The following is a 27,785-nucleotide window of genomic DNA, read 5'->3' as shown; positions in this document are numbered from 1 at the left end:
CTGGCTTATGGTTTAGTTTCTTTCTAATTTATTTTTATTTATCTCACCAGATAATTATACTATCACCTTTGAAAGAAGTTGATCTGTTGCTGTGGCCAAGACCTGTCAAACTTAATTTTTTTTAATATTGTTTTTCCCGCTATGCATAGTGCTTTACAAAATGTGCCAAGAAATGCGGATTCTGAATTTGCTATCTAACTTTGCTGAAACTACTTTTTTCATCCAAAGCATTCATTAGAGGGGAGCAAAGCCAACTGTGATGATGAAAATAGCATGGAAGCTTCTCTGGACAGTGACCACAGCTTGCTAGTGCCTTCTAGTCCATTACAGAATTCCAGCAGCCCACAGAGGTAACACAGATGTTACTTCCTGCGTTTGTTTTTAAACAAAGGTTTTATTGTAAATCTATTGTCTTGGCACCATATCTAGAATATGGCTTTAGAATTTAAAATCGTGTAATGTGAAAAGCAATGGAAAATTATGGGGATTTGTGGTGGAACAAACTCCAGTGGACCTATAAAACATTAATCTTCATAGATAAACTAACACATGCATGTGATCTCATCTGTGGCAACTTTTCATCTTGAAAGGTGACGGTTTGAGTTATGGTAGTCAACTGTATTAAGTAACACCCGGTGTGAAACGCCACTCTGACGTGGCAGTCTCTGCAGTATTTACTGAAATGGAAGATAATGGGCTGAGAAGGTGCACAATTGTTGGCCTTTGTTTCCTTAGAAGCCCCCTCGTGAGTTTGCCACTGCCTGTCTCTCCCAAAGCTTCTCTGAACAGTCAGCTTCCTAGAGGTGATGGCCGATAGCTAAAGTCTCCTAGTTGTCAATGTCCACTATCCTTACTTACAGCTGTCCTTGTTACACAGGTAAGGTCACCCAGAAGGTTGTGACCCACTGGCTAGTTCACCATACAGAACGTCTTTGGTTCATCCATCCAGTGAATCTGGTTAAGCCAGCACAGATGCTGTTGGCTTAGCAATTGGTATATGCTGATAAAATTAGCGTTCTCCAGGACTTGTGATCTTGTGACTGTGGCCTGCCAAGTGATGCCAGAATATGTCAGAAATAGTGAAGGTTGAACCTTTTCTCTTGGCTAGTATATTTATATGAAGAGTGTGCTGAGGAATCAGGCTCAGCAGATCTAGAGTTTGGTGTTCTCAAGTTAACTTTGCATAAGCTGCAGTTCTTGTGCCTGTGGTAATTTCAGAACAACGAAAAACTGCAGACGCTGGAAATCCAAAACCAAAACAGAAATTGCTGGCAGCATTTATGGAGAGAGAAATAGTTTTGGGTCCAGAGACCCATCTTCATAACTGATTGTAGCCAGGAAAAGGTTGGTATTCATAAGGTTCGCACAGTGGCTCAGTAGTTAGCACTGTGCAGACTCCACATAGACATTCTCCCAGTGTCTGCATGGGTTTCCTCCATTTGCTCCAGTTTCCTTCTGCAGTCCAAAGACATGCAGGTTAAGTAGATTGGCAGTGTTAAATTGCCCACAATATCCAGGGATGTGCAGGCTAGGTGGAATAGCCATGGGAAATATGGGGTAACGTGGATAGGGTAAGCTGGTGGGCCTGAATAGGATGCTTTTAGGAGGGTCCGTGTGGACTCTTGGCTGAATGGCCTGCCTCCACACTAGGGATTCAATGATTCCCATTCTAACTATTCTTATCCATCATGCCCTCGTGTAATGAGGGGATTGCATTGAGCAGTTTTGACTGTCAGCCAGCTTTTTCCAACTTAAGTTTAAGTAGATGGCCTCTGAAGTGATTCACTGCCTTAACATTGAGGAAGACCCTGTATAGTGGTCTCTATTTCTCTTGCAGCCACCAATCTGAAGATCTTCCAGTGCTGAGAAAACACCGGCATTCAGGGCAGATGTGTTCGGCTAGGATTTGCAGTCTGACAAGGACAAGCTGGGCAAATCCTTCTCCAGTATTGCTCAGCAGGAAGTTCCCTATTGATCGTATTTACTTATTCTTGTCTATAGGACCACAGTCTTCACATTGCACATCTGGGGTTGGTGCCTGCCTCCCTCCCTCCCAACAGTCGGAGTAAACATTTTCCAGTGCTGCAGGAGGAGTGGCTTCCAATGCTTGGTGAATTCAGGTGGTGTAGCTACATCACCTATCGCTTTGCCCATGTCAAAGATGTCACTGGTTTTGCAAAGCACCTTCAATGCCCAGTTTTCTGTGATGTCTAGAACATGTCATGACATTGTTCTTCCGAGAGTACAAGTTCAGGTAGTCTTCAAGCCATCTCTCGAACTGCAGTTAGTGATGATCTTGCTTGCCTTTGTTTTCAAAGGGGTTATTTTCTTTAGAGTCTGTTTCATTTTGGTCCCTTCGTAATGCCCCGAGCAAACGTTGTATTGAAAGATATTCTGGATGTTCTAGCAAAGTTGTAACCAGTCTTAATTAGCACACTGCCAGGCAGTCTGTTGGACTCATTTCAAGCAACTCTTCATTCAGTGTCTTGCTCAGATCTGCCATAATTAGTCTGGACCATTTGGCTTCAATGATTGATTCCATTGTGAACTGTGAAACACTCGGTTGTATTCTGCTGTTGCTTCCCATATATTGAAAGTGCAATATTATAGATGGTGTCTTGAAGTATGTTCCATTTTGTTTCTGTGCTCTAATGTTGGAATGCTGTGAATGTGAGTTCAATTGAATCGAGGAGCTTTTGGCTTATTATTTGGATAAGCAATGTTGCTGACCTTGATGTATCCTCATTTTGCTTTGAAAGAATTTAAAGGATTGCATCCTAACCCTGAAGCACACCAGGTATTATCGTATATTAGTATGTGAAAGTTGTCTGAACAGTGTCATTTCTGGTGATCCTGCTGCTGCCAGTGACCTATTGCATTAAGGACATAGGTTGTTCTGAAAGGTTACAAAGCACATAGCAGCAAAGTTCAAGTAGCATCTGCCCATTCTCATTACCTTTGCTCGTCTGTGATGTCCAACACAGGAAGGCCATTCATCATGATCCACACAGAGCAGTGTTCATCAGTTGGAAGTTGTCTGTTGATCCGTCACCCACGGTTCTGACTTACTAGCTTGACAGTTACGTAGTTGACGTCTTTGTTTTGATTTGTTTGTTTATGTAGTGTAATGGATTGTATCCACCTGAGCAGAGACCAACTCCAAGCACCCATTGCAGAAGATGGAGTCTGGGTCAGCATCTTACACAAGAAGGGTTGCCCAACTATTGTGGCTGACCAGTGGGACATAAACTCTCCCACCATCCAGGGCACACAGCACCCATTCTCTACAATAGTCAAGTCAGGCACGTTAATCTTCTGCAATAAAACTGCAATGTCCTCTGGATAAAAGTGTGCATTATGTACAGAGATCCTGAGCTGCCCAAATATCAAGCCTTCCTCTCAACCTCTTCAGTTGAGTTGAAAGGAATACAAAGCACTACATATGACACTGACTTGCTGCAAAAGTTGTTGGAAAGATGACAGATTTCAATATACCTCTACCTTAGGTCTCCAGTTCAGATTTTGTTTTTTGTCGAGGTTTACTCCACCAGCCTTCAACTCTTTCAAGATGTCCACAAAGCAAAGTTATGCCTGCAGCTGTGGGTTTGCTTTAAGAGTACTTTTGCCCACATTCCAGTGGGCTTGGACACTGAGGCTCAACCTCCTCTGAGGCTTTACACAGGGGCCAGGAAAGACCCTGTTTCTGTACGTTTTCATGAGGCGTTGTTGTGGATCTACTGATGGAGAGGTTGTGTGCACTGACTGGGAGAGGCTTACACATTTGGCTTTCTTTCTCTTGCCCTGCTGCTAGACAGCACTGCAGCCTGAACATGAAGAGCAGATTATTACACTAGAACAAAAATGTTATTTCTTATCACCGACACAGCAGATACTTCATACTGACCTGTTGGAGACATGACTCCGAGATCAGTTACTCTATTGGAGTTCTTGAAGCTAATGTACAGACATGGTAATTGAAAATTTCTGAACTAAAACCCTTATAGGGTAACCCAGTCCTCTACCTGTGAAGCATCACGTAACAATTGTTGGTTGAATTGAGATGCATGAAATTTAGCAAGTCTGAAGTGATTTTAAAATAAAAGCACATGAACCCTCTTGGATTATTATTGTATTCTCTTGCCCAAAAGGATGAGGGGTCTAGATAAAGCAGGCAGGGAAAACTGGTGGAAAGATGAAGGAGAGGACAAAGAATTTAGTTAAATGGAGTAATGAGAAACATATTCATACAATTCAGATCTAGAATGCCTTGTTCGCTGATGTGGAAGTGCCGGTGTTGAACTGTGGTGAACAAGGTCAGAAATCACACGACACCAAGTCCAACAGGTTTGTTTGAAAACGCAAGCTTTTGGAGTCACAATCCTCCTTCAGGTGTTAGTGAGAGAGGTAGTATCAGACTAAAATAAAATAGAATGTATCTGCAAATACAAATTCACCCTGTGGATTCATGTGTGTGCATGTACGAAAGGGGGCGAGAACATGTGCCGAAGAGTAGTGTGGTGCGTTACCTGTAGTGCGACATGAACCCACATCTCCCGCTCCCGCACACGCATATGTGAATCTGTGGGGTGAATTTGTATTTGCAGATACATTCTATATTGTTCAAAAAGCACATAATTTATAGACAGTCAGTCAAGATGGCATTTTATAAATTCTTACTTTGGAAATAAAGCCAGTCTGACTCCAAACCAAAACACAGATTCTAAACAAGGCCTTAACCTAACATGCATTATCTGACCTAAAATGTCACTTCTTTACGCTGATAAAACCTTTAGTTCTCTCAGGACAGTGATTTGAAAGGAATTCGGGGATTTACATATACATATTAATCAATTAAAATCTAACTGAGTGGTGTATGCCCCTTTTGATAGTTTACTTGTAAATTCTGTGTCTGATACTACCTTTCTCACTAACACCTGAAGGAGGACTGAGGTTCTGAAAGCTTGTGTTTTCAAATAAACCGGTTGGACTATAACCTGGTGTCATGTGGTTTCTGACCTTGTTTGCTGATGACAGCAGGTTCAATTGAGGCTTTTAATAAGAAATTAGTATAATCTGTAAAGGAATGTGCATGGTACAGAGAAGATTGTAGGGATGCAAAAATGGTGAATTAACCCTTGCTCATTTGGAGAGCTGGTGCAAACATTACAGTCCAAGTGGCTGTCTTTGTGCTGTGATAGCTCTGTGATTAGCTGTGTGTAAGTGTGCTGTTTGTTAATTTTGCTTTTCTTGCTTTATACAGTCCTGTTACTGCAGCATTGTCAGTGAATGCAAGCAGTGTTCAGAATTCAGAAGCACAGCCGGAATCTGAGACTAGTCCTTCCAAAAGAAATTCCATTCCCAGCTCAGGGGGTAAGTAGCAACCCTTTCAGGGTGAGTAAAAATTAAATGAAGGAATGTGTTCTTGGAAGTGAGTCTTAACCATTTTTAAGGGCACATGTCACAGTCCTACCGATTTCATTTTTATCATGGACAACATCATTTGCTTCTAATTCTTGCTGTGCCTGGGCTCAGTGAGCTCTGCTGTAATTCTAACTTGGTCATTCAGTTCACTTACCAGTTATACCGTGAAATAAAATTATGCTGTTATCTTTTCTATCTGTTTCCACCCCTCAATATTGTTTGTTTCTAAAAACCTGAACCTTGTTAAAAAAATGTTGTATTTTCTACTTTCTAATTACAGAGTAAGTGATCTATGGTAACCTGGCTATTTTGCAGTTTTGATTATTGTAGCTAAGTTCCATCTTAGTCAGTGTTCCCTCTGATTTCCTTTTGTTGTCTGAACCTTTTGTTGTTGCGCTGCACAGTCCCTCTTAAGCTTAACGAGCATGGATCTTAAAGGGCCACAATATGTCAGAGAGCTGCACTCAGATGAGAAGCATAGGTAATCTGAAAGCAAATGCCTTTGTACAGCCGCCTTGTTCCTTGGATGACTGCAATGTACACAGCTTTGAGGGAAATTGCTCCCAACCTAAGGTATAAGCAAAGACTTGGATCTCAGGTCATTAGCTTGAACACAGAGGAACAAGTTCCTTGATTGTATTGCGATTGCTTAAAGGCACAGGTTTTTCCCCTTGTCCGAGGGCAGCATTGTCTTAATTGTATGTGGAGGTTGAATTTGTTTCAAACAATAAAGAAGGTCACAGTGATGGTAGAGAGTTTGAACTGGCATAAAAGCAGGAAAGATCATACCTGTCAGGCATGAGAGTCTGGGTGCTTCAGTTTTTAGCATCTTTGTGATAGGGCTAGAGAAGTCAGAATTGATTATTCCACTGTGCAATATTTCAGGTCTGTTCATGTGAATAGCTAGATAATTTGTGGATTTTTTTCCTCTGTTTTTTAGGCTCATCTTCGTCAACCAGTGAACACATTCCTCAGGCCTCATCCATACCTGCTTCTATCGCACAGCCAAAGTCGCTAGTCACCCGGCTTTTACCTACATGTGTCAGCAGTCAGCCCCCAAATGTGCCCACAAAAGCATCCAGCCCTGTTGCCTCTGGGAGAAAGAGACCAGCATCACCATCGACAAATGAATCTGCAAAGAAGGAGGTTTGAGAACCTGTTATTTCCTATGGTTGAGGATCTCAAAACTGTACTTTGCAATTATTCTAACTTTAAATTTGTTTCTGCTCTTGTCAAAAAAATACTCATTTTGCTGGTTAGTATGCAGGGATTTAATTTAATTTGCCATCTCTTTGGGGATGAAGAGGAAAAGAGAAAGAAGTCATCCTAATGTAAAAATGGAACTGAGCTGATTCTCTCTTAGTAAGTGTCTGTGTGCTTCAGATTTGCAAGACTCGGGACTTTGGTTGTTTGGGTAATGAATGATCCCCTAATTTGACTCAGTAATGTGACATGGAAGGTAGATCAAGAAGCGGCTAGGATTTTTTTCCATTTACATGTTGGATGGGATCATTGAGTTTGGCGAAGCTTGAGAAATTTGCTGATGTGTTTGTAACCTTGGATTTAGTCAAGAAAAGACATCCAAGCTTTGCATGCACCATGGTTGTTGCAGCCCATTGACTGCTAAATAAGATCTCTTTTCCCAAGAAAAGAATGCCTGGCCGTTGAGGATAAGCGAGGCTGCTCTGAATTTTTCAGTAGTTAAGAATGGAGACATTCGAAAATAGCAAGAACTGCAGATGCTGGAGCCAGAGATAACAGTGTAGAGCTGGAGGAAGACAGCAGGTCATGCAGCATCCGAGGAGTGGAAAGTTGATGTTTTGGGTCAAGACCCTTCTACGGAAATGGGGAGGGTGAAAGGAGCTGTGAAATAGGGGGAGGAGGGGTGGGGTTGGGGATAGCTAGGTGGGAGGGTGATGGGTGGATGCAGGTCGGGGGTAGTGGAGATTGGTCGGTGGAAAGGGTGGGGCGGATAGGTGCAAAAGATTATGAACAGGTTGTGTCAGGTCAAGGAGGCGGGAATGAGAGGGAAGTTTGGACGTGGGATGAGGCTGGGGTTTGGTGATTTTAAAACTGGTGAACTCTATGTTCAGGCTATTGGGCTGTAGGCTCATGAGATGGAGCCACATGCTCCTCCAGTTTGCATATGGCGCCACTGTGGCACTGGAGAAGGCCCAGGATGAACACGTCACCCAGGGAGTGGGAGGGGGAGTTAAAGTGGTTAGCAACCAGGAGATGTTGTTGATTATTGCATACAGAATGCAGATGCTCCACGAAACGGTCCCCGAATCTACGCTTGGTCTCACCGATGTAAAGGAGGCCCCATCGGGAGCAATGGATACAGTAGACCGGGTTGGAGGATGTACAGGTGAACTCCTGTTGGATATGGAGTGGAGACATGATGGGATTCTTGTGTTTCAAATGGTCAGTTGACCAGGTGAGGTTTACTCCAGTGTTGCTGAGACCATATAGCCGTCAAGTTAATCTAAAGGCTAAGGTGATAGTGACCAATCTTTGTACATTGAGGAAGTGATATCTAAGATTTGTATTTATTTTCAGAACCCTATATACTCTGATTTCGATTCACCATAATTCTTGCTGCACAGCTTTTTTTTATAGTTTATGAAAGTAGAGTTGAAACCTGTGCTTGTATTGAATGGTGCGTTAGGCTTGAGGGACCAGATGGTTCTGTTTTTATTTCTGATGTTCTGTTCCACTATACCAATGTAATGCAATTAATTCTACTGTAGTAACATATGAATATCTATTTTATCAGTCGTACATCTAGATTTTTACTTTATTTGACATTTAAGACCGTCCATTAAATGGTGGCCCTTAAAGGAATAACAGTCAACAGGTTGCTCTTTGTTTTCTGGTAATTGCTTAGGAACCTGCGATGAACGGTGTAACTGTTGATCAAAATCCATTGCAAAACTTGAAGAGAGTATCGACTCAGACATCTGAAATTTCACCAAAGAGAAAGAAGCTAGATGTAAGTAAACTGATTCTCATTACAGGTCACTAAATTTGTGCACAAATATTCTGTCACTTTTTAGTTATATATGGGATAAGAACCTGTCTTGTTGGCCTAGTATTTATTGCCCAATACTAATTGTCTTTGAGAAGTATAGTAAGCCACCTTCGTTAAACAGCTGCAGTCCAAGTGGTGTAGGGACACCCACAGGGTTGTCAGGGAAGGAATTCCAGCTTTTGGATCAAGGACTGATAGTGAAGGTACAGAGATATAGTTCCAAGTCAAGATGGTGTGTAATTTAAACTTGTGGGCGCTGTCTTTGCTGCTCTATATTATAGAATGCAGGTTTGGAAGGTACTTTGGAAAAAGCCTTAGCAAGTTGCTGCAGTGCTTCGACTGTATGTCAGTGAATTGGCTGGGTGGGGTGCATGTTTAAGGTGGTGAACGGAGTGCCTGTCAAGTGGGCTGCTTTATCCCAGATGATGTTAAACTCCTTGAATGTTGGTGGAGCCACATCTGTACACATCCAAGTTTCTGAAGAATACTCTATCACATTCTTAACTTGTACCTGTAGACGGTGGATAGGTATTGGGCAAGTATCAGGTGAGTTACACTCAGAATTCTTAGCCTCTGACTTCATGCAGCCACAAAATTTCTGGTCAGTGTTGACAGGATTGTTGGAAAGGCTTCACTGTGATGATATGTGGGCAGATGGTTAAATTTCTCTCTTGTTGGAGATGGTCATTTCCTAGCACAATGTGGTGAATTAACTGAAGCCTGAATGGTGCTCAGGTCTAGCCAAATGAGGGCACTGATTCAGTATTTGAGAAGTTGTGAATTTTACTGAGCATTGCAAAGTAATCGGTGAACATCATCAACTCTGACCCTCTGGTGGGAAGGTCATTGAAGCAGCTAAAGGATGCTGCCCTGTCTACAATGATGTCCTGGGACTGAGATGATCGAACTCCAACAACCATAGCATCTTTTGTGCTAGGTATGAATTCAACTAGTGAAGAATATTCTGAAAATTGACTTTAATTTTGCTAGGGTTCCTAGATGGCATGCTCTATTAAATATCTTGACATCAAGGGCAGTTAATCTCCCATCCCTGCTAGAATGACTCTTCTGTCCACATTTGAACCAACACTGTAGTGAGATCTGAAGTCCAATTATGTTGGTGGAACTCCAAGCTGACCATGCTGAACAGGTTGGGTTGTGTAAGTGTCTCTTGATAGTGCTTTCCATTACTCTGCTAAAATTTAAGAGTAGACAAATGGAGCAATTGTTGGATGGTTTGGATTTTGTGGATAAGAGTGTTTTCCTAATTGTTAGCTCGATTCAGTGTTGTGGTTTGTTTTGGAATTTGATTAAGTGTGCATCTAACGGATTTTCATTATTGCTGCTGCGATGTTGTCAGGGCCTGTAACATTGACTATCCGATGTCTTCTCTCTCATGTGTGAACAGAATTCATTTGTCTGTGATGCTTGGGAGCTTAGGAGGAGATTAATGCACATCATTCACTTGGCATTTCTGGCTGAAGATGCTTTATATGCTCCAGACTTATCTTTTGCATTTATCCACCCTGTTGAGAATAGGGTTGTGTACTGAGCTGTGTACTTAGGTTAGTTGTTTGATTGTTCACCACGATTCATGATCAAGTCTAGGAGGACTTCAGAGCTATGATCTGGACCATTGATTGTGGGAATCACTAAGCTGCTTTTGCCATTTAGTGTGCATGTACTCCTGTAATGTAGTTTTACCAGGATGGCACCTTATTTTTAGGTAAGCTGTTTCTACTACTTAAACTAACGTTACTTGTGAACCAAGGTTGGCCCCCTGATTTGATGCAAATGATATACTGAGGGATATGTTGAACCACAAACAGATTGTGGTTGAATATAGTTCTGCTCTTGATGACCCACAGCACCTCATAGATATCTAGTTTTAAGCTGCTAGATCTGTTCTAAATCTATCCCATTTAGGTAATAGTGCCACACTACACGATCGATGGTGTGCTCAGCGTGAAGACGGGACTTTGTCTCCACGAGGACTGTCCGGTGGTCTCTCCTACCAATACTATCATGAACAGATGCATCTGCGACAGGTAGATTGGTAAGGACAAGGTCAAGTAGGTTTTCTCCTCTTGTTGGTTCTCTCACCACAAGCCCACTCCAGCCCTCATGACTTGGCGAGTTTGGCCTTTAATGGTAGCATTCTTCGGGGTGCACATTGAAGCCTCCCATCCAAGATGCATGCTGCATCCTTGCTACCCTCCGTGTTCCTTCAAAGTGGTGCTTAAGATAGAGTTAAAGTAGGGTTGTAGATCATCATCTTGCAACTTCCTAGACCAAGTTTGACCTGGTCCATGAGACTTTATGGGGTTTGGCTCCCTTCAAACTGTATACCATTGTGCCATCATTCCTGGTGAGTCTCTCCTGTAACTCAGTTCTGACATGCCCAAGGACGGTGATGATGGAATCTAGGTAAGGTTGATTCAGTCAAAATGACTGTGGTGATGTTGTTTGACTAATCCTCAGGACAACTCTTACAATATTAGCACAAGGCCGCCAGCTGTTAACAAGGGCTTTGCCTGGTCGATTGGACCTTCTGTCATTCTCAGTGACTTAAGTTTATTCTAACTGGTCTACTCAGCTTTCTTCTTTTCTGTAGTGGTTTGATATAGCTGAGAGGCCTGCTGGCTATTTCAGAATATGACAGAGTTGCTGTAGGTCTAGAATCACATAGGCCAGACTAGATCAGAGACCCTATTTCTTTGCCTGAAGGGCAGTTGTATTCATCATGAATGAGAGTAATGATTTATTCTAGGTGTATAAATTTAAGAAAATTTAAATTAACCCAGCTGCTGTGTGGAGTTTGAGTGCTTGTCCCCAGGGCACTCTGGTCAGTTTAGCTCAGTTGGCTGGACAGTTGGTTTGCAAAGCAGTATGATGCCAATGGCATGGGCTCAATCCCTGCACCTGAGGTAGGGTGGCCCTCCGGTTAAATCACCACTGGTGAGAGAGAGAGCAGCCCTTTGGTCTGATAAGACTATGGCAATTTGAGTCCAGGTATTTGGATCAAAAGTCCAGTAACGTTACCATTATGCTAACATCTCCTGCCTCTTGTCAGGTCCTCTACGTTATCTTTGACAATTCTTGCAGTCGGTACACCCTTACTCTTTGAAACTTTGTCCCTATGTCACCTCACTTTGCTACCTCTTTCTTGTTCTTCTATTGAAGAGCATTCGTTCATTCTCTCCTTGAGAGCATTTCCTTGTTATTGCTGATTCAAAATGTAAATTGTTTTATTTTTACAAAATAAAGGCAAAAGTTGCCCAATGTTCAAAACCCCAGTTCTCTACTTCAGTTTTAGTCCCTTTATAAAATCTGAAGTGTATGGTAAAACAATTAAACAATCAGTGCAGCTTAGATGTGTTTCTTGCTTAATAGGGATCTGGCTGTGTGAAGGAACAAGGTGACTGTTCAAGAAGTCCTGTTAATGAGAAAACAGTCGATGAAAATATGAAGGTAAGAAATGATTCCGTATAATATCAACATTCCAATTTTAGTACCAGGTGTGTGGGAAGCAGTTCTGTAAAGTGCACCAACTTAGAAATTTTATAAAAATACTTGCACATGGCTTTGTAAGGATCTTTGTAAGAAAACAGAAGGTTAATCTTGTGCAAGCTGGTCATGGTGTTAATATATCTTTAATGTAGATAACTTGTAATCTGCGTTTGGCTTTACTTTTTATGCAGGAAGTTGAGTCTGAAGAAAAACTGGCGCCAATCGCATCCAAGGCTTCTGCCTCACAGGTAAGTATTTGTGAAGTGTATCAGCCAGCTGGGAATTACTGCAATCAAATGAGGACCTGCTTTAATGAGTCTTTCCTGATTCTCCATTTCTGAAGGCAGTAATTCATGTTGGGAATACAGCTCCATAGTTACTGGCCACCCACCAGTATCTCATAAATGACAGTTCTTCATTTATGGATATATGCTGTAGGTATCCAGGGTTTTGGGAGCAAAATCACAGCTGTGCTTTATTATTTTTTTGAACTCTTTGACTTCAGGAATGCGGAGGCCAATTGTGCCATTTTCCCCACTCTAACTGAGATCGTACCAAGCATCTAACCCAGGACCACCAAGTTCCGGATTGTATAGTCTCAGGCTAGACATCAATCCAGTAATCCAAGCAGAGGTGCTTCAACTTTGGAGATTTTTTTTAAAATCTGCTTTTACTACGACCAAGTGTCAAATAGTGGGTTACTTGTTGACTAGACCCTTGTTTGAGACCTTTGCACCTGCTGAAACAGTGATCCAGAGCTTTGTCTTTTCACTTCCATTGGAAGTGCATAGGCTCCTCTGCTTGAGCGTTGAGGAATGTAATTGCTAGTTCCAAGGCAAAATTTTGGGTCGTCGATTTGTTGGATCACCTGTTTTATCATGAGGTCACAAAATTGATTTCCGTAAAATTTGTTAATTCAAACTTAAGATGTGAAAGCTACTGGAGGAGTGAATTGAATCAATGACTTATTTGAAGGTACTTGGTTTGTAAAAATTGTTCTTTAGCATGGAAGAGCTGATGGAAGGCTAGAGGGCAGAATGAGTATCTACCAGATTACCAGACTTTCCTTGGTTTGAGAGTGCAAGAATGGTAGTCGGGGATTATCTTCTGATATGAGGAGCTATGTTCCACTGCTGTCCTGTTCTTCCTCTGACTGACATCACTAACTGGTACTATTCAGCCGCTAATATTGAAGTCCGCCTTTGTTGCAGTACTATGCTACAAGGCACACAGCCTCCACTATTAAACATTCATTACAGGATTAACACTTTTTTCACACTACATTCTTCTACCATCTTTTAAAAGTTAGTATTCCTGATAAATTGTGTAAACATAAATCACAAATACAAATCAGGAGAGCACAACTAAGCAAGTAATTTTGGTTTAGTACTTTATATGCAGGATAATAACTCTTAACAGGTTATCCAGGGCAATGGTGGTGATGTAGATTCTGGTGCTTTTCATTCATTCATAGATGAGGGCATCGCTGGCTAGGCCAACATTTATTGCCCATTCCTAATTGCCCAGTGGATAGTTAAGATTCACCCACATTGCTGTGGATCTGGAGTCACATATAGGCCAGACCAGGTAATGGCACTTTGCTTCCTTAAAAGACATTAGTGAACCAGATGGGTTTTTTCAACAATCAACAATGGCTTCATAGTCATCGTTAGACTCTTATTTCTTAATTTTTTTTTATTGAATTCAAATTCCATTATCTGCCATAGCAGGATTCGAATCCAGAACATTAGTAACAGTATAGCGGTAATACCATTAGGCCGTCAACTCCCCTTGTTTTGTTCAGGCCTGTACATTGCAGCATTTTTGTATATATTAATTATACTGAGCCTTTTGAATACTTTTTTGCAAATATTTAAAGTTAGTGGTAGCACAGTCATCTGCCATTTTTCTTTTGAACTAACACACAAATTATTCTTTCTTTTTGCATAGGAACCAACGAGCACAGAGCTGTCTGATGTCTCTTCCCTTCCAGTAAACCCTGTTCCAGTAGTTAAAAATTCGATAAAGCTGAGGTTGAATCGGTAGACCTGCTACCACTCCCGGGGCCATAGAAATCAAAAATAACCAGGACAGACAGAGACAAACACAAACGCAGACATACACAGACACACATGCGCATATACATGGAAATAAAACATCTACCAGAAGAGTCATCTGATCACTGGCTACAGCTTCCTCCGTGGAAACATTTTAAAAGTTCTTTGAACGCAGGTGATTGTGATGTGGTGAAGTTGGACGATAAAGGCTGTAGATTTTTTTTTAAAACATGTCCTATAAGACTTGATCATTGTTGAATCTGGAGTCTAGTAGAACTCGACCAGTAAAGACGATGCACTGCGGACTGACTGGTCGTGCAGGGAGTGCATCATGGCGGAGTACTGCTGATGTGTTGGCAACAGTTATGTTAGTTGAAACTGTTTTTTTCTGAAAAACCTTTTTCTTTTCCTGTTATCTTTGCTCTTAAACTGCCTTGCAATTGTGAAAAAGTTTTAAAAAATTTTGTTGACCAATTGTTTAGTCACATGGGCATTATTTGTGAATTTAGGTTAGTGATGGTATTGAGAGAGATTTAATATTGAAGGATTCTTGTACCAGACCATGCCATTATTGATTTCAGGGCACATAATCTACATTATCCACCTATTTCTTTTCTGAATTTTTTAGTTGCTACTAGGAAGAACTTTATTTCTGGAGCATTGTATGACCTGGAAAGGGGGCAGTAGCTTCTGAGTTTTTTTCCCCCCCGGTTGCTTCCATTGTTTTTGTGCTGCTTTCTTGACAAACTGGATATTAATTTGATTATTTTATTCCTGTTTATGCCACTATCAGGGACTGTTTGGGACTTATTTTGCTTCAGAGCTACATTTAAGATGGTGGATGTCATGTTCGGCCACCGGATGTTTCCTTTTGGAATTGCTTTCAAATCAAGTCATAGTGGCTGGGATTTAATACCTGCTACCACTGGGATGAGTCATTGCTTTACCAGTTCCTTTTCAATTTGAAATCCAATGTAGAACTCATCCATATTTGACGTTGATTGAATTCATCTATATTTACATTGAATGAAACTTCAGTGATTTGCTCTTGCTTGGGAAAAGCAGATTTCTGTGCTTTGCATGGCTCATGGTTTTGCGAACTGCAAGGTTGTTATGCATCGCTCAAGCATGTGGGTTTAGAACTCTCCTCCTGTTTAGCCAAGCATCTGGTGTTTGTCTACATTAATCTATTTGACCCTGGAAAATGGGTGTTACCATTGGGCTAATTCTTTTCATTCAAGTATCCCCAATGCACAAGCAAGTAACTCCCTTTCCATAAGAGCTACCATTAGCAATACATTTTAAAAACTAAAACCACCTTTGGATCAACGCAAAAACGCTTTTTTGCTGGTCCTCCAATTTGTCACTTTTAAATCCCTTTAGAACAGATGTGTGGGATGAATATTCTCCAGGTATGTGATGTCAAGTAACTTGAAATCTGTGTACAATGAGCCAATTTTTAATGTCCACTTTTTAATTTTGCCACCGCATTAAATGACGAAATATCTTTTTGCTGGTTTTATGATTTTGGGATGTGTTATGACCACCTGAGATCTGCATGATCTGGCAACATGATTGAAAATCAAACTCTTCGTTAGATTTAATGCATTCAACCAGGTCAGAAATGAACATAATTTTTACATAACCTTTTGGTCAGTCCAGCTAACACTTAATTATGGAACCAAAATTATGGAGCTACTCTCTGTACTGGGCAAGCAGGTTCTGTGAATCAGTCGCGTGCATTTATTTAAAGGAAAAGATTTATAAAGAGAACTTGTGATTCAAATGTTGCCGTATTTGAACTTGAGCTAATTAGTATGAGCAGGTTGTTGGCTCAGTCCTTGACCATTTCACTCGGAGCCAGAACTAAACCAGATATAAGTATATTTGCTACTGGTGGGTAGGGATCAGAATTTTGTGGCTCTCCATTGTATAACTTCTGTTGTTGAATTTTTAATGAGATAACAAAGAATTTCCTCTGTGAATTGAATCCTTCTGCACTTGCATAGGTTTAAACAATTTGAGTATTTTTCATCAGTTGCATTGAGACATTATAAACTTTTTGGCAATGGTCAAGTCCTCTCGAACGTACAAATGATATTTTATGGTTTTAATTTATTATTAATATATATTTAAATGTGCTTCCCAAATGCTCCTCCAAAACAAAACTTTGCAGACAGTCTAAAACTTTACCATGAGCTGAGAGTGAAATTTTCAAATTCTAATAGCTTGTAGTACGGGTCATTGGATCTGCTGTCTGAGACCTGTTGAAATTTGAAAAACAACAGCTGTATTTGAAATAACTTTTCATGTTGTGTACATGCTTCATTTCTCCCTTGTCCTTTCGAAAGCCTGTTCTTTTTCCTGTCAAGGGAAACATTTCTGATTATAAGGTGGTTGCCTCCCTGTAGTCCAGCTAACTATGTATCTTTGCAAAATATGTAAACTCAATTGGCTGTCCTCACTTAAGTTTTACAGGAGTTTATGTTCAAGTCTTTTAATTTGGGGTGTACTGTAATTTGTGAAGGACTGTTTATCAAATTATCTTCTCAATTTCTTTCCAAAGAGGATCTCCCAGAAACCTCCAGGCTTTCATTTTTAATTGTGCTGTCATGTTAATTTCTGATTTTCCACATCTTGATGTGTATGATATGCTTAATACAGCAAAATATTTGACTGTTCTGAGGGAAAATGGGAAAGATCCATTAAAACTTCAGTGATGATCGCCAACGTAGGCTCCACAGGAAACAATTGTGCTTGCAGTTTGGGTGCCTTGCTTTCATCAGTTTGGACATCAAATTGTTGGATGAGTCTATGACCAATTCTTCAAGTTCAGCTATTTAAATTGTTCTGCTTGCATGTAAAAAGAAAAATGCTAACCATTTTTTAAAAAGTCTTAGATTTGCTTCCTTTTCAATAGGTCTGTTAGTAAGAAAGAATGATAGGGAGGGGGATAAAGAGAGTTGCGGTTCCCTCTTTCAGTGAAATGGAGTTCCTCAAAACTCTTTGCCTTTCTTGCAGCATTGTCCTGGCTACTGTAGTGGTTTTGATTTTTAACAAAAACAGTTTAAAGATTATCAAAGTCTGTTTTGCCATTGCAGAATTTGGAATATTTCTTTTGAATGGGTTTTACACAGAATAAATCCAGAAGTTTTTTGCTTCTGAACTTAGAAAGGAAAAATATTGATCCTGGTCTTCCCCATCCAAGGAACTAGTTACATGTATCTAGTGGAGGAAATTATCCAAATAATTTTAGATGGGAGAAATGATATGTATACTCTGACCTTGACAGTGTTTGCATTATGGGATGTACTATATATTATGTCTGATTTGAGTTACTTTTTGCCATGCCTTTTGTATAAAGCCAATTTTTAAGGCTTTGTGTAAACATTCATAAGAGATTTATTGCCAATATCCTTCAAATTGGGTTGAGGAGGAAAAACCTTAAACACAATTAAGATATGCAGCATATAGCAGGGAGTAATATTTTTGCCATTTAGTTGGTGCAATATATTTGTTATTGCATCCCCTATTTTGAGTTATGAATGGCAATTCTAATGTACGTGCGTGTTTGCATTGCCTGATCCAGGAAGCTAGGGTTCATACTTGTTGATTTATATATTTGTATTATCGAAGGTTGATTTACCCTTCCCATTAATTAATAATATACTTTCCAGTTTACTCCTGCTTGGATGCATTTAAAATAGAGCAGAATGGAATTTTCTGTTTTCCCCAACCCTGGCCAAATAACATTAACTTTTATTCCAAACATTCCTACTAAGAAAATATTAAAGTTGTATATCTTCTATATATGCCTTGCCTGGATAACCGGAATATTTCTTTTATGTGCTGATGACATAACCCATTTTTAGGTTTGCGGTAGGTGACCAGATGGCATATTACCTGTTTAAATTTGGTAACACTGGGTCCTTTTAATATGGCAGCAACAGATTATATGAAAGCTATTCAATGGTGCTAGATATATCTGCCCAGGCTTTCATGAGTGCTCTGTTTCAGTGTGTTTAAGCCAACTATGTTTAATGAAACCTTTGTGTGTGTGTGTGTGTGTGTGTGTGTGTGTGTGTGTGTTGCTTCAGTTTTGAATGCTTTTGTCTGCTGATGGTTCCATTGCCACACTGCATGAATAATGGTTATGAAACAGTTCTTTCTATCAACCAGCGGTTTTTTTTAATTTTCATGTGAATGAATTGGTGCTGGACTGACCTGTTCCCATTTAACAGGGTAATCATTAACTGGCTTTTAATGAATCAAAGTTTTTAAACATCAAAAGATTTCACAGTTGTCACTCTTAAGGAATCAAAATGTTTGTTTACCTGCCTGAATGTGAAATCAAGCTGTCACAAATTGTGATTGGGTGGGTTATTTGTGGACAAGCAAGAATTGAAAAAGCTTCTATGTGAATACTCATATCGTTCTGCCAAGATGAGTGCTAAACTATTTTATTTTTTCACTGTTGGTGAACTCGTCATAGTTTTCCCTTCCTCACAGTTTAACTGTTGCTTTCGCAAGCTGTACTCTGCAGCTCACAGATGGAGTTCTGTTTTTTTCATAGTGTCTGTACACTAGTAATTTTCAGAAGCTATTTTGTATAGAGATGTATTTCTTCATTTAAAATAAAAAAAAATTGCAGCACAAAATTATGTGATTTCTTTTTTGTTTGAGTTCAGGAGTGATGAGCAGGGCTTACTTGGAAAAGGCTGTGGATTTAAGTCCAGTTCCAAGATTTAATCACAAAATTGAGGTCAACACTTAAGTGTAGTAGTGTAAGGGAAATATAACACAGTAAACTGTTGTTTGGGGAATCTTGCTATGTGCGTTTTAGTTTTTCTGTTTTCTGCATTAGGACAGTGACTAATTCAGACATGCTTCATTTGGCTTAAATTATGTTGGGATTTGTGAAGATTGTGACTGTTTCTCCATTGCCCTATTCCACTGAATTAGGAATATTTTCCATTTTGGTGTCATTTATATTTAAGGTCAATATAACAAACATAGCAGAAGGAGGCCATTTTGGTCCTTGAGCTTGCCCCATCATTCAATAACATTATGGCTAGTCTGTTTGTTGTGAGTTCCACATTTCCCTAATAACATTTGCTTCCTGTCCCTAACGAGTCTGTACACCATTGCTTTAAAAATGTTCAATGACCCTGCTTCCATCATCTATAGTCAATGTTCCAAATTTGCAAGATGCTTGTGGGGGGTGGGGGAAGAGGGAAGGGGGAAGGGAAGAAACTCGTCTTTATCCCAAAAAGGGTGACCCCTAATTTTAAAACAGTTTTGGACTTGCCTATAAGAAGAAACATCCTTTCTATGTCTACCTTGTCAAGGATCTTCTACACTTCAGTCAAGACCTTCAATGGAAACAAAGTGGGCACCTTGTCCAGCACTAAGCTGAAGACTGAGTGTTTTTACTGGGTCTATCGAACCGCTTTGAAGGCAAATAAAAGTGAAATATTGTAGACACTGAAAATGTGAGGTTGTTGACTTGCTCGCCAAACTGGCTGGTTGTAGTTCAGATGTTTCATCACCATGCTACGTAACATCAGTGTGGCCTCTGATGAAGCGATTGTAATCCTACTCCACATAGTATTTATATGATCCGATCTGTTGAGGTGTTTTTTGTCATGTACGGTTCTTTTTTGCAAGGGTTTGTAAAAGGGGTCTAATTCCACATTTATTGATAGCGTTACAGATGGAGAACCAGGCTTTGACGAATTCCCGAGCTACAAATCTTCGCAAGAGCCTTAAACTGGAAATCTGAAACAAAATTCTTAAAGTGGGTTCCATAAGCTCCTCTTAACATCAGTAAGAAAAAAGGCTGTAATGTTATTCAGGTTGTTTTTATTTCCTCACGTAACTGTTTAGAAACTTAAAGCCACAGAGCTGCTATTACAGACCTTTTTCTCTGACCTGCTTCTCTCTGAAAGGAACCTCACTAGCATTGTCTTGTTCTAAAAAACTGATCTCTGTCTATCTCCCTGTGTAATTAAATATCTTGTTGCTTTGAAAGGACTGAACTGTTTACCTCCCAGGGTTTTTAAAACATCATTCAAGTAAATGTAAAAATGTTTCCAAATAACGCTCCACACAAGTCTAAAATGGAACTAAAACCATATTGTCCCCTCTTAAAACATGACACAAAAACATGTCAACCTTAAACCTATACGTGGTTCTGTCCGAGGAAGAATCCAAATTTCCAAATACTTTGGCAACCTTCATGACATTGTGCTGTTTGGAAGTCCAATGCCATAGTCTTTACCCGTTGCCCTGCAGGTTTTTATGTATTTATTCATTTCTGTTACAAATTACTATTGAATCTGCAATTCAGGGATAGCTTGACCAATTTCAAACTCCTATGCAGACTGTATCTGCTCTCTTGTCTTACTTCTACCAATTGGTTAAATCTGTACCCTCTGGCTACCACCTCTTGAGCCAGTGGAAACAATTTCACCACATTATCAAATGCTTAATTTTAAACACCTGGATTAAATCACACTTTGATATTTGCTCTAAAGAGAGAAATTCTTTGTCCTAGTGTCTGCGCCAGCTTGGAGTTGAGGCCACCTGCTGTAGACTAAGAAGCATCAGTTGTTCATTCAGATTTGCGATAAGCAGTGTCCAAATTATGAATTTGTCTATAGAAAGTCTACAGTGTCCATATTTAAAAGAAAGATGAATAATCCCTTTTCACTCAAAAGTTCAATATTTCTACAGATGGCTGAAATACATACTGCTAGTTAGTGTTAAAAGACTGGATTTCTGCTTAGTATTGGAATCTGCATTTTGTTTGGCAGTCTTGAGGTGCTTCTATTCAGTCATAAGAAATCACAAGTTATTATCTGTCAGTTACAACAGTTTCGAAGAATCAGTATTTTTTTTACAAACTAATATTTCCTTTTTCCGGTTAAGAGTTTACATATATAACATAATCCTTTGTATTTTATGATTACAGTTGTTTGAAATTGTCCTATTTTGAAATAGGACTAGATATTTTCTTCAATCTTGTGCTCACATGCATATCTTGAGATTCCTGTAAGCTTGTTCAGTGTGATCTGCTTTAAGTACAGCCAGACTGCAGGTCTTGCTCTCTGCTGTTCTGACTGGCTGAGATAGAGGCTGCACTTTCCCTTGATTAATTTTCACATTTTATTTTAAGAAGAAAGAATGAAAATGTCCACCATACTTTTTATTCTCTACCACCAGGGGCCATAGTTGTTCTTTGAAGCCGTTATAATGCATCAATATTGAAGAACAAAAACTGATTGGGAACAGAGTTGCAAGACAAAGATGTAGATTTTTTTTTTGCCCTTTACCATCCTGTTGTACATGATGCAATGATGTTGGAGTTTTACACAGTATGATGCCAAAAAAAGACCATTTGGCCCAAACCAGTCCATTCCAATATTTAAGATAACCAGTTATAGAACTGGATGAACACAGCAGGCCAAGCAGCATCAGAGCAGCAGGAAAGCTGTCGTTTCGGGTCTGGACCCTTTAGAAATGGGGGAGGGGAAGGGGATTCTGAAATAAATAGAGGGAAAGGCAGGTGGAAGATGGGTAAAGGAGCAGATAGGTGGACAGGAGATAGACGAGTTAAGGAGACGGGGATAGAGCCAGTAAAGGTGAGTGCAGGTGGGGAGTTAGGATGGGGGTTGGTCAGTCCAGGGAAGACGGACAGGTCAAGGAGGCAAGGATGAGGCTGGGAGGTGTAGTCGCAAACCACTTCAATTCCCCCACCCACTCCTTAGACGACATGTCCATCCTGGGCCTCCTGCAGTGCCACAACGATGCCACCCGAAGGTTGCAGGAACAGCACCTCATATTCCGCTTGGGAACCCTGCAGCCCAATGGTATCAATGTGGACTTCATAAGCTTCAAAATCTCCTCTCCCCCTACCGCATCCCAAAACCAGCCCAGCTCGTCCCCGCCTCCCTAACCTGTCCGTCCTTTCTCCGACTTATCCCCTCCTCCCACCTCAACCCCCCCCCCCACCTCCTACCTACCAGCCTCATTCCCACCTCCTTGACCTGTTCGTCCTCCCTGGACTGACCTATCCCCTCCCTAACTCCCCACCTACACTCACCTTTACTGGCTCCAACCCTGCCTCTTTGACCTGTCTGTCTTCTCTCCACCTAGCTTCTCCTTTATCCATCTTCTATCTGCCTCCCCCTTTCTCTCTTTATTTCAGAATCCGGCCCCCCCCCCCCCCACCCACCCTCCATTTCTGAAGAAGGGTCCAGACCCGAAATGTCAGCTTTCCTGCTGCTTGGCCTGCTGTGTTCATCCAGCTCTACACCTTGTTATCTCACATTCTCCAGCATCGGCAGTTCCTACCATCTCTGAATCCATTCCAATATTTATAATTGGTGAGTCTATTTTCTATTCTAATCTAAATCTGGCATTGTAACCATTTATTCCCTCTTTCCCCTATTGATTTCTCTACTTGCTTTTTCTTGTACATTTTATCTATTACAATTTCTTCAACTGATGCCTCTATGGTACATTGTTCCACATTATCACCGCTATTGAGCTTAAAGTTCCTTCTGATTTCCCCATTGGATTTCTTAGTGACTAGCTTATTGATGGCCTTTTAGTTTTTCTCTTCCCCAAAAGAGGCAATATTTTATATTCACACTCACTTTCATTATTCCCTAGCAATTCATTTCCTATTAGTTGTTTGCCAATCTCAATCAATTAGTCCACGATGAGTCCAGACCTGAGGTTGATAAAGCACCTTGGTGAATATTTTTCACCCAAATGCAATTGATCCCCTCAACCAAACTAATTTTATTGTCATTTTGTAGAGACACAGCTATCACAACTGATTTATGCATGCTACCTTTTTGAACAAATCAATCCCATTTCTTCTGTCTTCTCTGGGACTCGGCCAGATCCATTGATTGCTCACTTGCTCATAGGACCTTCCTTTATATCTTCAAACTTGGATAGTTTTCTTCAGTTCTACTCATTTCATAGGTGCAGTGAAGTAGGTTCTGAGAGTCTTTATGATCTAGTCCCTTAGAATCTAAACAACAATTGTATTCTACCTCCCAACATTCACTCTCGCTGGTTGGAAGGCAGCTCAGACCACCATTTGAGGACGTATAGGAGTAGGTTTAAAACAACAATGCTGGATCAGTTCCTAATGTCCGTACCCCAGGGAAGAGTAAAGAACAAACTCTTCAAGTAAGAATTACACAATCATTCCTTGTTACCCAATCCCCTCTGTCATTCTGGTTACTCTCTTCTATAACCTTCTACCTACATTACAACCATGGCTATGCTTCAAGAAATGTACTTGTAAAAGTTTTGAAAAATCCTGAGGTTGTGAAAGGTGCAATGTAAATGCAAGTGTCAACTTGTACCAGAGATAGTAGGAAGTGCCGATGCTGGAGAATCTGAGATAACAAGGTGTAGAGTTGGATGAACACAGCAGCATCAGAGGAGCAGGCAAGCTGATGTTTCGGGTCTGGACCCTTCTTCAGAAATGGTGCTTCTACCAACTTGTATCAACCCATTTTGTATTCTCTCAGGATGGTCACAACAAAATACTGATGACTAATTTAATATTCGTCAACTTTAAAAATAGTGGTTGATTCAAATTTCTAGCCAAGGACTATTGGTCTCAGTATTGTCCTCTTATAGAATGCCTACAGGGTGGAAGAAGGCCAGTCAGCCCATCAGGTCTGCACTGACCTTCCAAAGAGCATCACCACCACCATACCCTGTAACCTCATACTTAATACACTTAACTTGCACATCCCTGAACACTGCGGACAAATTTCAGCGTGGCTAATCCACCTAACCTGAATGTCTTTGGACTATGGGAGGAAACCCATGCAAACTCCACATAGACTCGAACAAGGCTGGAATCTAACCTGCGTCCCCGGCGCCATGAAACAGTAGTGCAAGCCACTGTGCCGCCAAGTGTTGGTGCACCATTATCTCAATTGAGAATGTACTCCCAATGTATACTCCAGTATCCATGAGTTTGGAAGGTGCTGTCTAAGGATCTTTGAATTTCTGCAGTGCATCTTGTAGATGGTGCATGCTGCTGCTGAGCATTGGCAGTGGAGAGAGTTGATGTTAGTGAATGTGATATAACCTGTGATTTACCTCAATGTCCTTAGCACTTCAAAAGTAAGCTTTTAGAATCGAGCTTGGAACTCTGCCATATATCCAGAAATAAATGTTTCTTTGCATCTAGTTGAGTTCTATTTGCCATGCCTAACCATAGAAATGATACACCCCAGAAGGCTCATCTTGTCTATGCTTACCCATAATGTATGAACCATTATGGCAATGTCTTGCCTGCATTTGACTGTTGCTTGTACCATCCCCATGCATTGTCTGTAACATCAGTGATCAATTATGCCTACTTCATTTTGCCCTCTAGAAGAGATCTAGTTTTTCAGCTTTTATCAAACAGCAGAAGTACTGATGCTTTATTTTCTGATTGTCACTTTTTAGTAATGTTCTTCTGTAATGTCTCATTGGAGTAGTGTGCTGGAAATAGTGCTGCTGTTCCCAGAGTCACCACATAAGTAAAGATTTTGAAAAGTATGCAACATCCCTTATTTACCTAAAACAAAACAAAGAACCATAGATGCTGGAAATCTGATACAAAAACAGAAATTGCTGGAGAAACTCAGCACATCTGGCAGCATCTGTGGAGAGAGAGCAGAGTTAACATTCAAGTCTGGCAACTCTTCAGACTTGCTGTCAGCCAGGAAATGGTGTTTTTTATGCTGAAGCAGAAACGAGGGGTTGGTGGGAGGTGGTGAGCAGGTAGGTGAAGTTGGAGCCCAGAGAGAGAAAGAAAAGGGGGAGGCAAAAGAGGAGATTACAGGTAGAAGGCCAGGATAGAAGAAAAGCTGAGTAAGTGATAGAGACCCAATAGTGGGAGAAAATGGGTGAGCTGTACTGAATGCAATCATGTAATGTGAGAATGGGTGACCATGCTAAAAGCAACCCATGTCATAACAGGACTGGGTGTGGGTTGGGTGTAAAACATGGAAGGATGGAATCAGGCGCTAAAGTTACTGAACTCCATTTTGAACCTAAAAGGCTGCAAAGTCCCCAAGTGGAAAATGACACATTCGAGCTTGCACTAAGGCTCATTGGAACACTGCAGCAGGCCTGTGACAGAAATGTTAGCCAGGAAATATGGTGGTGTATTGAAGTGGCAGGAAACTGGAAGCTCGGGTCATTTTTGCTGACAGACGTAGGTGTTCTGCAAAAGAGTCACCCGGTCTGCGTTTTGTCATCTCAGTGCAGAGGAGACAGGAGAGATTTACAAAAAGACATGAGGGGCAAATTTTTTACACGGTGTTTTGCGTGTGGAATGAATTTCCAGAGGAAGTGGTGGATGTGGGCACAGTTACAACATTTAACGATGTTCAGGTAAGTACATGAATAAGAAATGTTTGGAGGGATATGTGCTGGGAGCAGGCAGGTGGGACTAGTTTAGTGTGGGATTATTTTTGGTGTGGACTGGTTGGACCAAAGGATTTTTGTCCGTGCAGCGTGGTCCTTTTCTTGAAAAAAAAATTGTTTTCATAGTCTGTGTGGCGTATGTAAATGTTCTTATTTACTTCTAGATGTTTACTGAAGAGGGTTCTTAGTTTAAGTATTTCATCTCCTGTTCCTACTCCAGATCTAAATTCAGACTTTGTTTCATCATTCTCTGCCTCAAATGTCTTTATTTCTTTCTGTAATGGTCTCCAAGATGACTTTAGTAAGATGACTCCCTTAATTTATCATTCTAAAATTATTGCCCTCCATTGCTTTAGGTTCCATAGATAAGTGAATGTCTCAAGTCATGTAGAATGTGTTTTTACTGTATTTAGTTTATACTTTCTAATTGTATTTCTTCAAGGGTTTCTAGATGTTCTATTGTTGCATCATACATGCCTGGAGCTTTTCCTGAATTGGATTGTCAATTTCAAAATATTCTTTACCTCTGATCTAACATTTTGTCCATTTGCTTACCTTCATATCTTGAGGAATCCCACTTTGGATTATACAGCAATTCACAGAATCAGTCCATCCTTTTGCAAATGCAGGCTTTCAAGCAGTATCTTTTCATCTTTGGCTATTATGCATCCACTAGCTGTAATCCCTTTCTTTCAATCGGTCTCATATTTTACCTTCAGGTGTATTGTATCATTTTGTAACTTGTTTCCATCATGAATACTCCACCGTGTCTCTCTAGACCACCTAAATGTATTATTTTTAATTTTGGCATATTCTGGTCTGTTTCGTTTCTTTTCTCTCCCCTTTCTATTATTGTTGCCACCATCCACTCTTTCTGTTCCATTTTAGATAATCTTTCCTTTGCAGCATGTTATATTTTTCTGTTTGCTTTGTTTTATTGTTTTGAGAATTGTTTCAAGATTGAGAAATCAAAATATTTCTTTTTTTCACTTGAGTGAATGTATCTTGCATCGTCTTTTCCTTTTGTGATATTTTCAGTTTTGATTTATTTTTTGCCACAAGGAGGCAATGATCTGAATTCATTTAGTTGAGGGGCAGAAATGGGAAGGGGGTCAATATGGTAATTAGCAGGAGGCCTCCTTGCCCACATTTGACCTAATGCCATGAAACTTCATGGAATCCAGAGATGATGTTGAGAACTCCCAAGGCAATTCCTTCCTGACTGTATATCACTGTCGCCACCACTGCTGTGTCTGTCCTAGCAGTGGGACAGGATGGTGATGTCTGGGACATTGTCATATTTTTGGAGTCATGCATTACAAACAATATCAGGCTGTTCGACAAGTTTGCAAGACAGCTCTCCCAGTTTTGGCACTGGCCCCCAGATGATAAAGAGGAATTTGTAGGGTTGACAGAGCTGAGTTTCTGTTGTTGTTTCCAGTGCCTAGTGATTTGGTGCCACTTTAAAGTGGCAGCGGGAGTTTGTTGAGGGGGTAAACCTCATCAGACTGAAAAGTTGATAACTGTATATGGTAATGAAGACAGGAATTGCTGCTAAATCTGCAAGTAGGACTACATCTATGAAGAGAATAAGTTAACATTTTAAATTGGTGATCTTTACTCAGGGACATGTGCAAAAACTAGGACAGCCTGCTGAGCAGAGTGCCAAGGACAATTTGCAAGTGTAGGAATTCTGTGGACAGTCAGGAAGGAGATGCCAAATGGCAATAATAAATATGAATAATCAGTAATCAATTAGATCTAAAGAGCATTTCGCAAGCAAAGTAATAGGAAAGATTGCTGAGACCTGTTTGCTGTAATTCTTGTGCTGGGAGTGAATTCCAGGATGTTTCATATCTTCAATAGCCATGTGCAGGAATTGACTCCAGATTGATTTCAATTCCTTTATGGAATGTGGGCATCACTGGCTGGGCCAGCATTTATTGGCCATTCCTAAAGGCCCTGGAAAAGGTGGTTGTGAGCCACTGCCTTGAACAGTTGCAGCCCTTGTTTCGTAGAGATACCCACAGTGATGTTGGGTGGTTCCAGGACTTTGACTAGGAACCATGAAGGAAGAGTGATATACAGGATATGTGGCAGATCAAGTGTATTCAGGGCAATAAGTGGGTGGCTGCCCAGCAGTCTACGTGGAGGCAGAGAGTAAAGAAATTTTCCAACAATATTACGCTCAAGTGGCTTTTTGGTTGTTGGGTTTTTTGCTTCCTCTTCATCATTAGATATTATGAAAATAACACCAACAAAACTTTTTGTTTTGGGAGTGTAGTCATAGGCAAAAAAGAAAATTCTGC

At 40.5% G+C, this 27,785-nt stretch overlaps 1 protein-coding gene across 6 annotated transcripts in view; it reads left to right on the top strand.

The window, feature by feature from the left end:
* LOC109911155 (poly(A) polymerase type 3) overlaps positions 1-18,677 on the top strand; it is a 328,417-nt gene extending 309,740 nt beyond the window's left edge. For all 6 annotated transcript variants that reach the window (XM_048599805.1, XM_048599804.1, XM_048599803.1 and 3 more), the window contains 7 exons: positions 229-350; positions 5,261-5,370; positions 6,362-6,567; positions 8,309-8,413; positions 11,846-11,923; positions 12,154-12,210; positions 13,913-18,677. In XM_048599805.1, the coding sequence (XP_048455762.1) occupies positions 229-350; positions 5,261-5,370; positions 6,362-6,567; positions 8,309-8,413; positions 11,846-11,923; positions 12,154-12,210; positions 13,913-14,008 (774 nt within the window). In that variant the 3' untranslated portion in view covers positions 14,009-18,677. The remainder of the gene's footprint in view (positions 1-228; positions 351-5,260; positions 5,371-6,361; positions 6,568-8,308; positions 8,414-11,845; positions 11,924-12,153; positions 12,211-13,912) is intronic.
* The last annotated feature ends 9,108 nt before the right edge of the window (positions 18,678-27,785 follow it).

This window comes from Rhincodon typus, chromosome 8 (assembly GCF_021869965.1).
Source record: "Rhincodon typus isolate 14 chromosome 8, sRhiTyp1.1, whole genome shotgun sequence".
NCBI classification, from domain to species: Eukaryota; Metazoa; Chordata; class Chondrichthyes; order Orectolobiformes; family Rhincodontidae; genus Rhincodon; species Rhincodon typus.
Note: the sequence above shows the minus strand (reverse complement) of the source record. Positions and strands in the feature narration are given on the sequence as shown.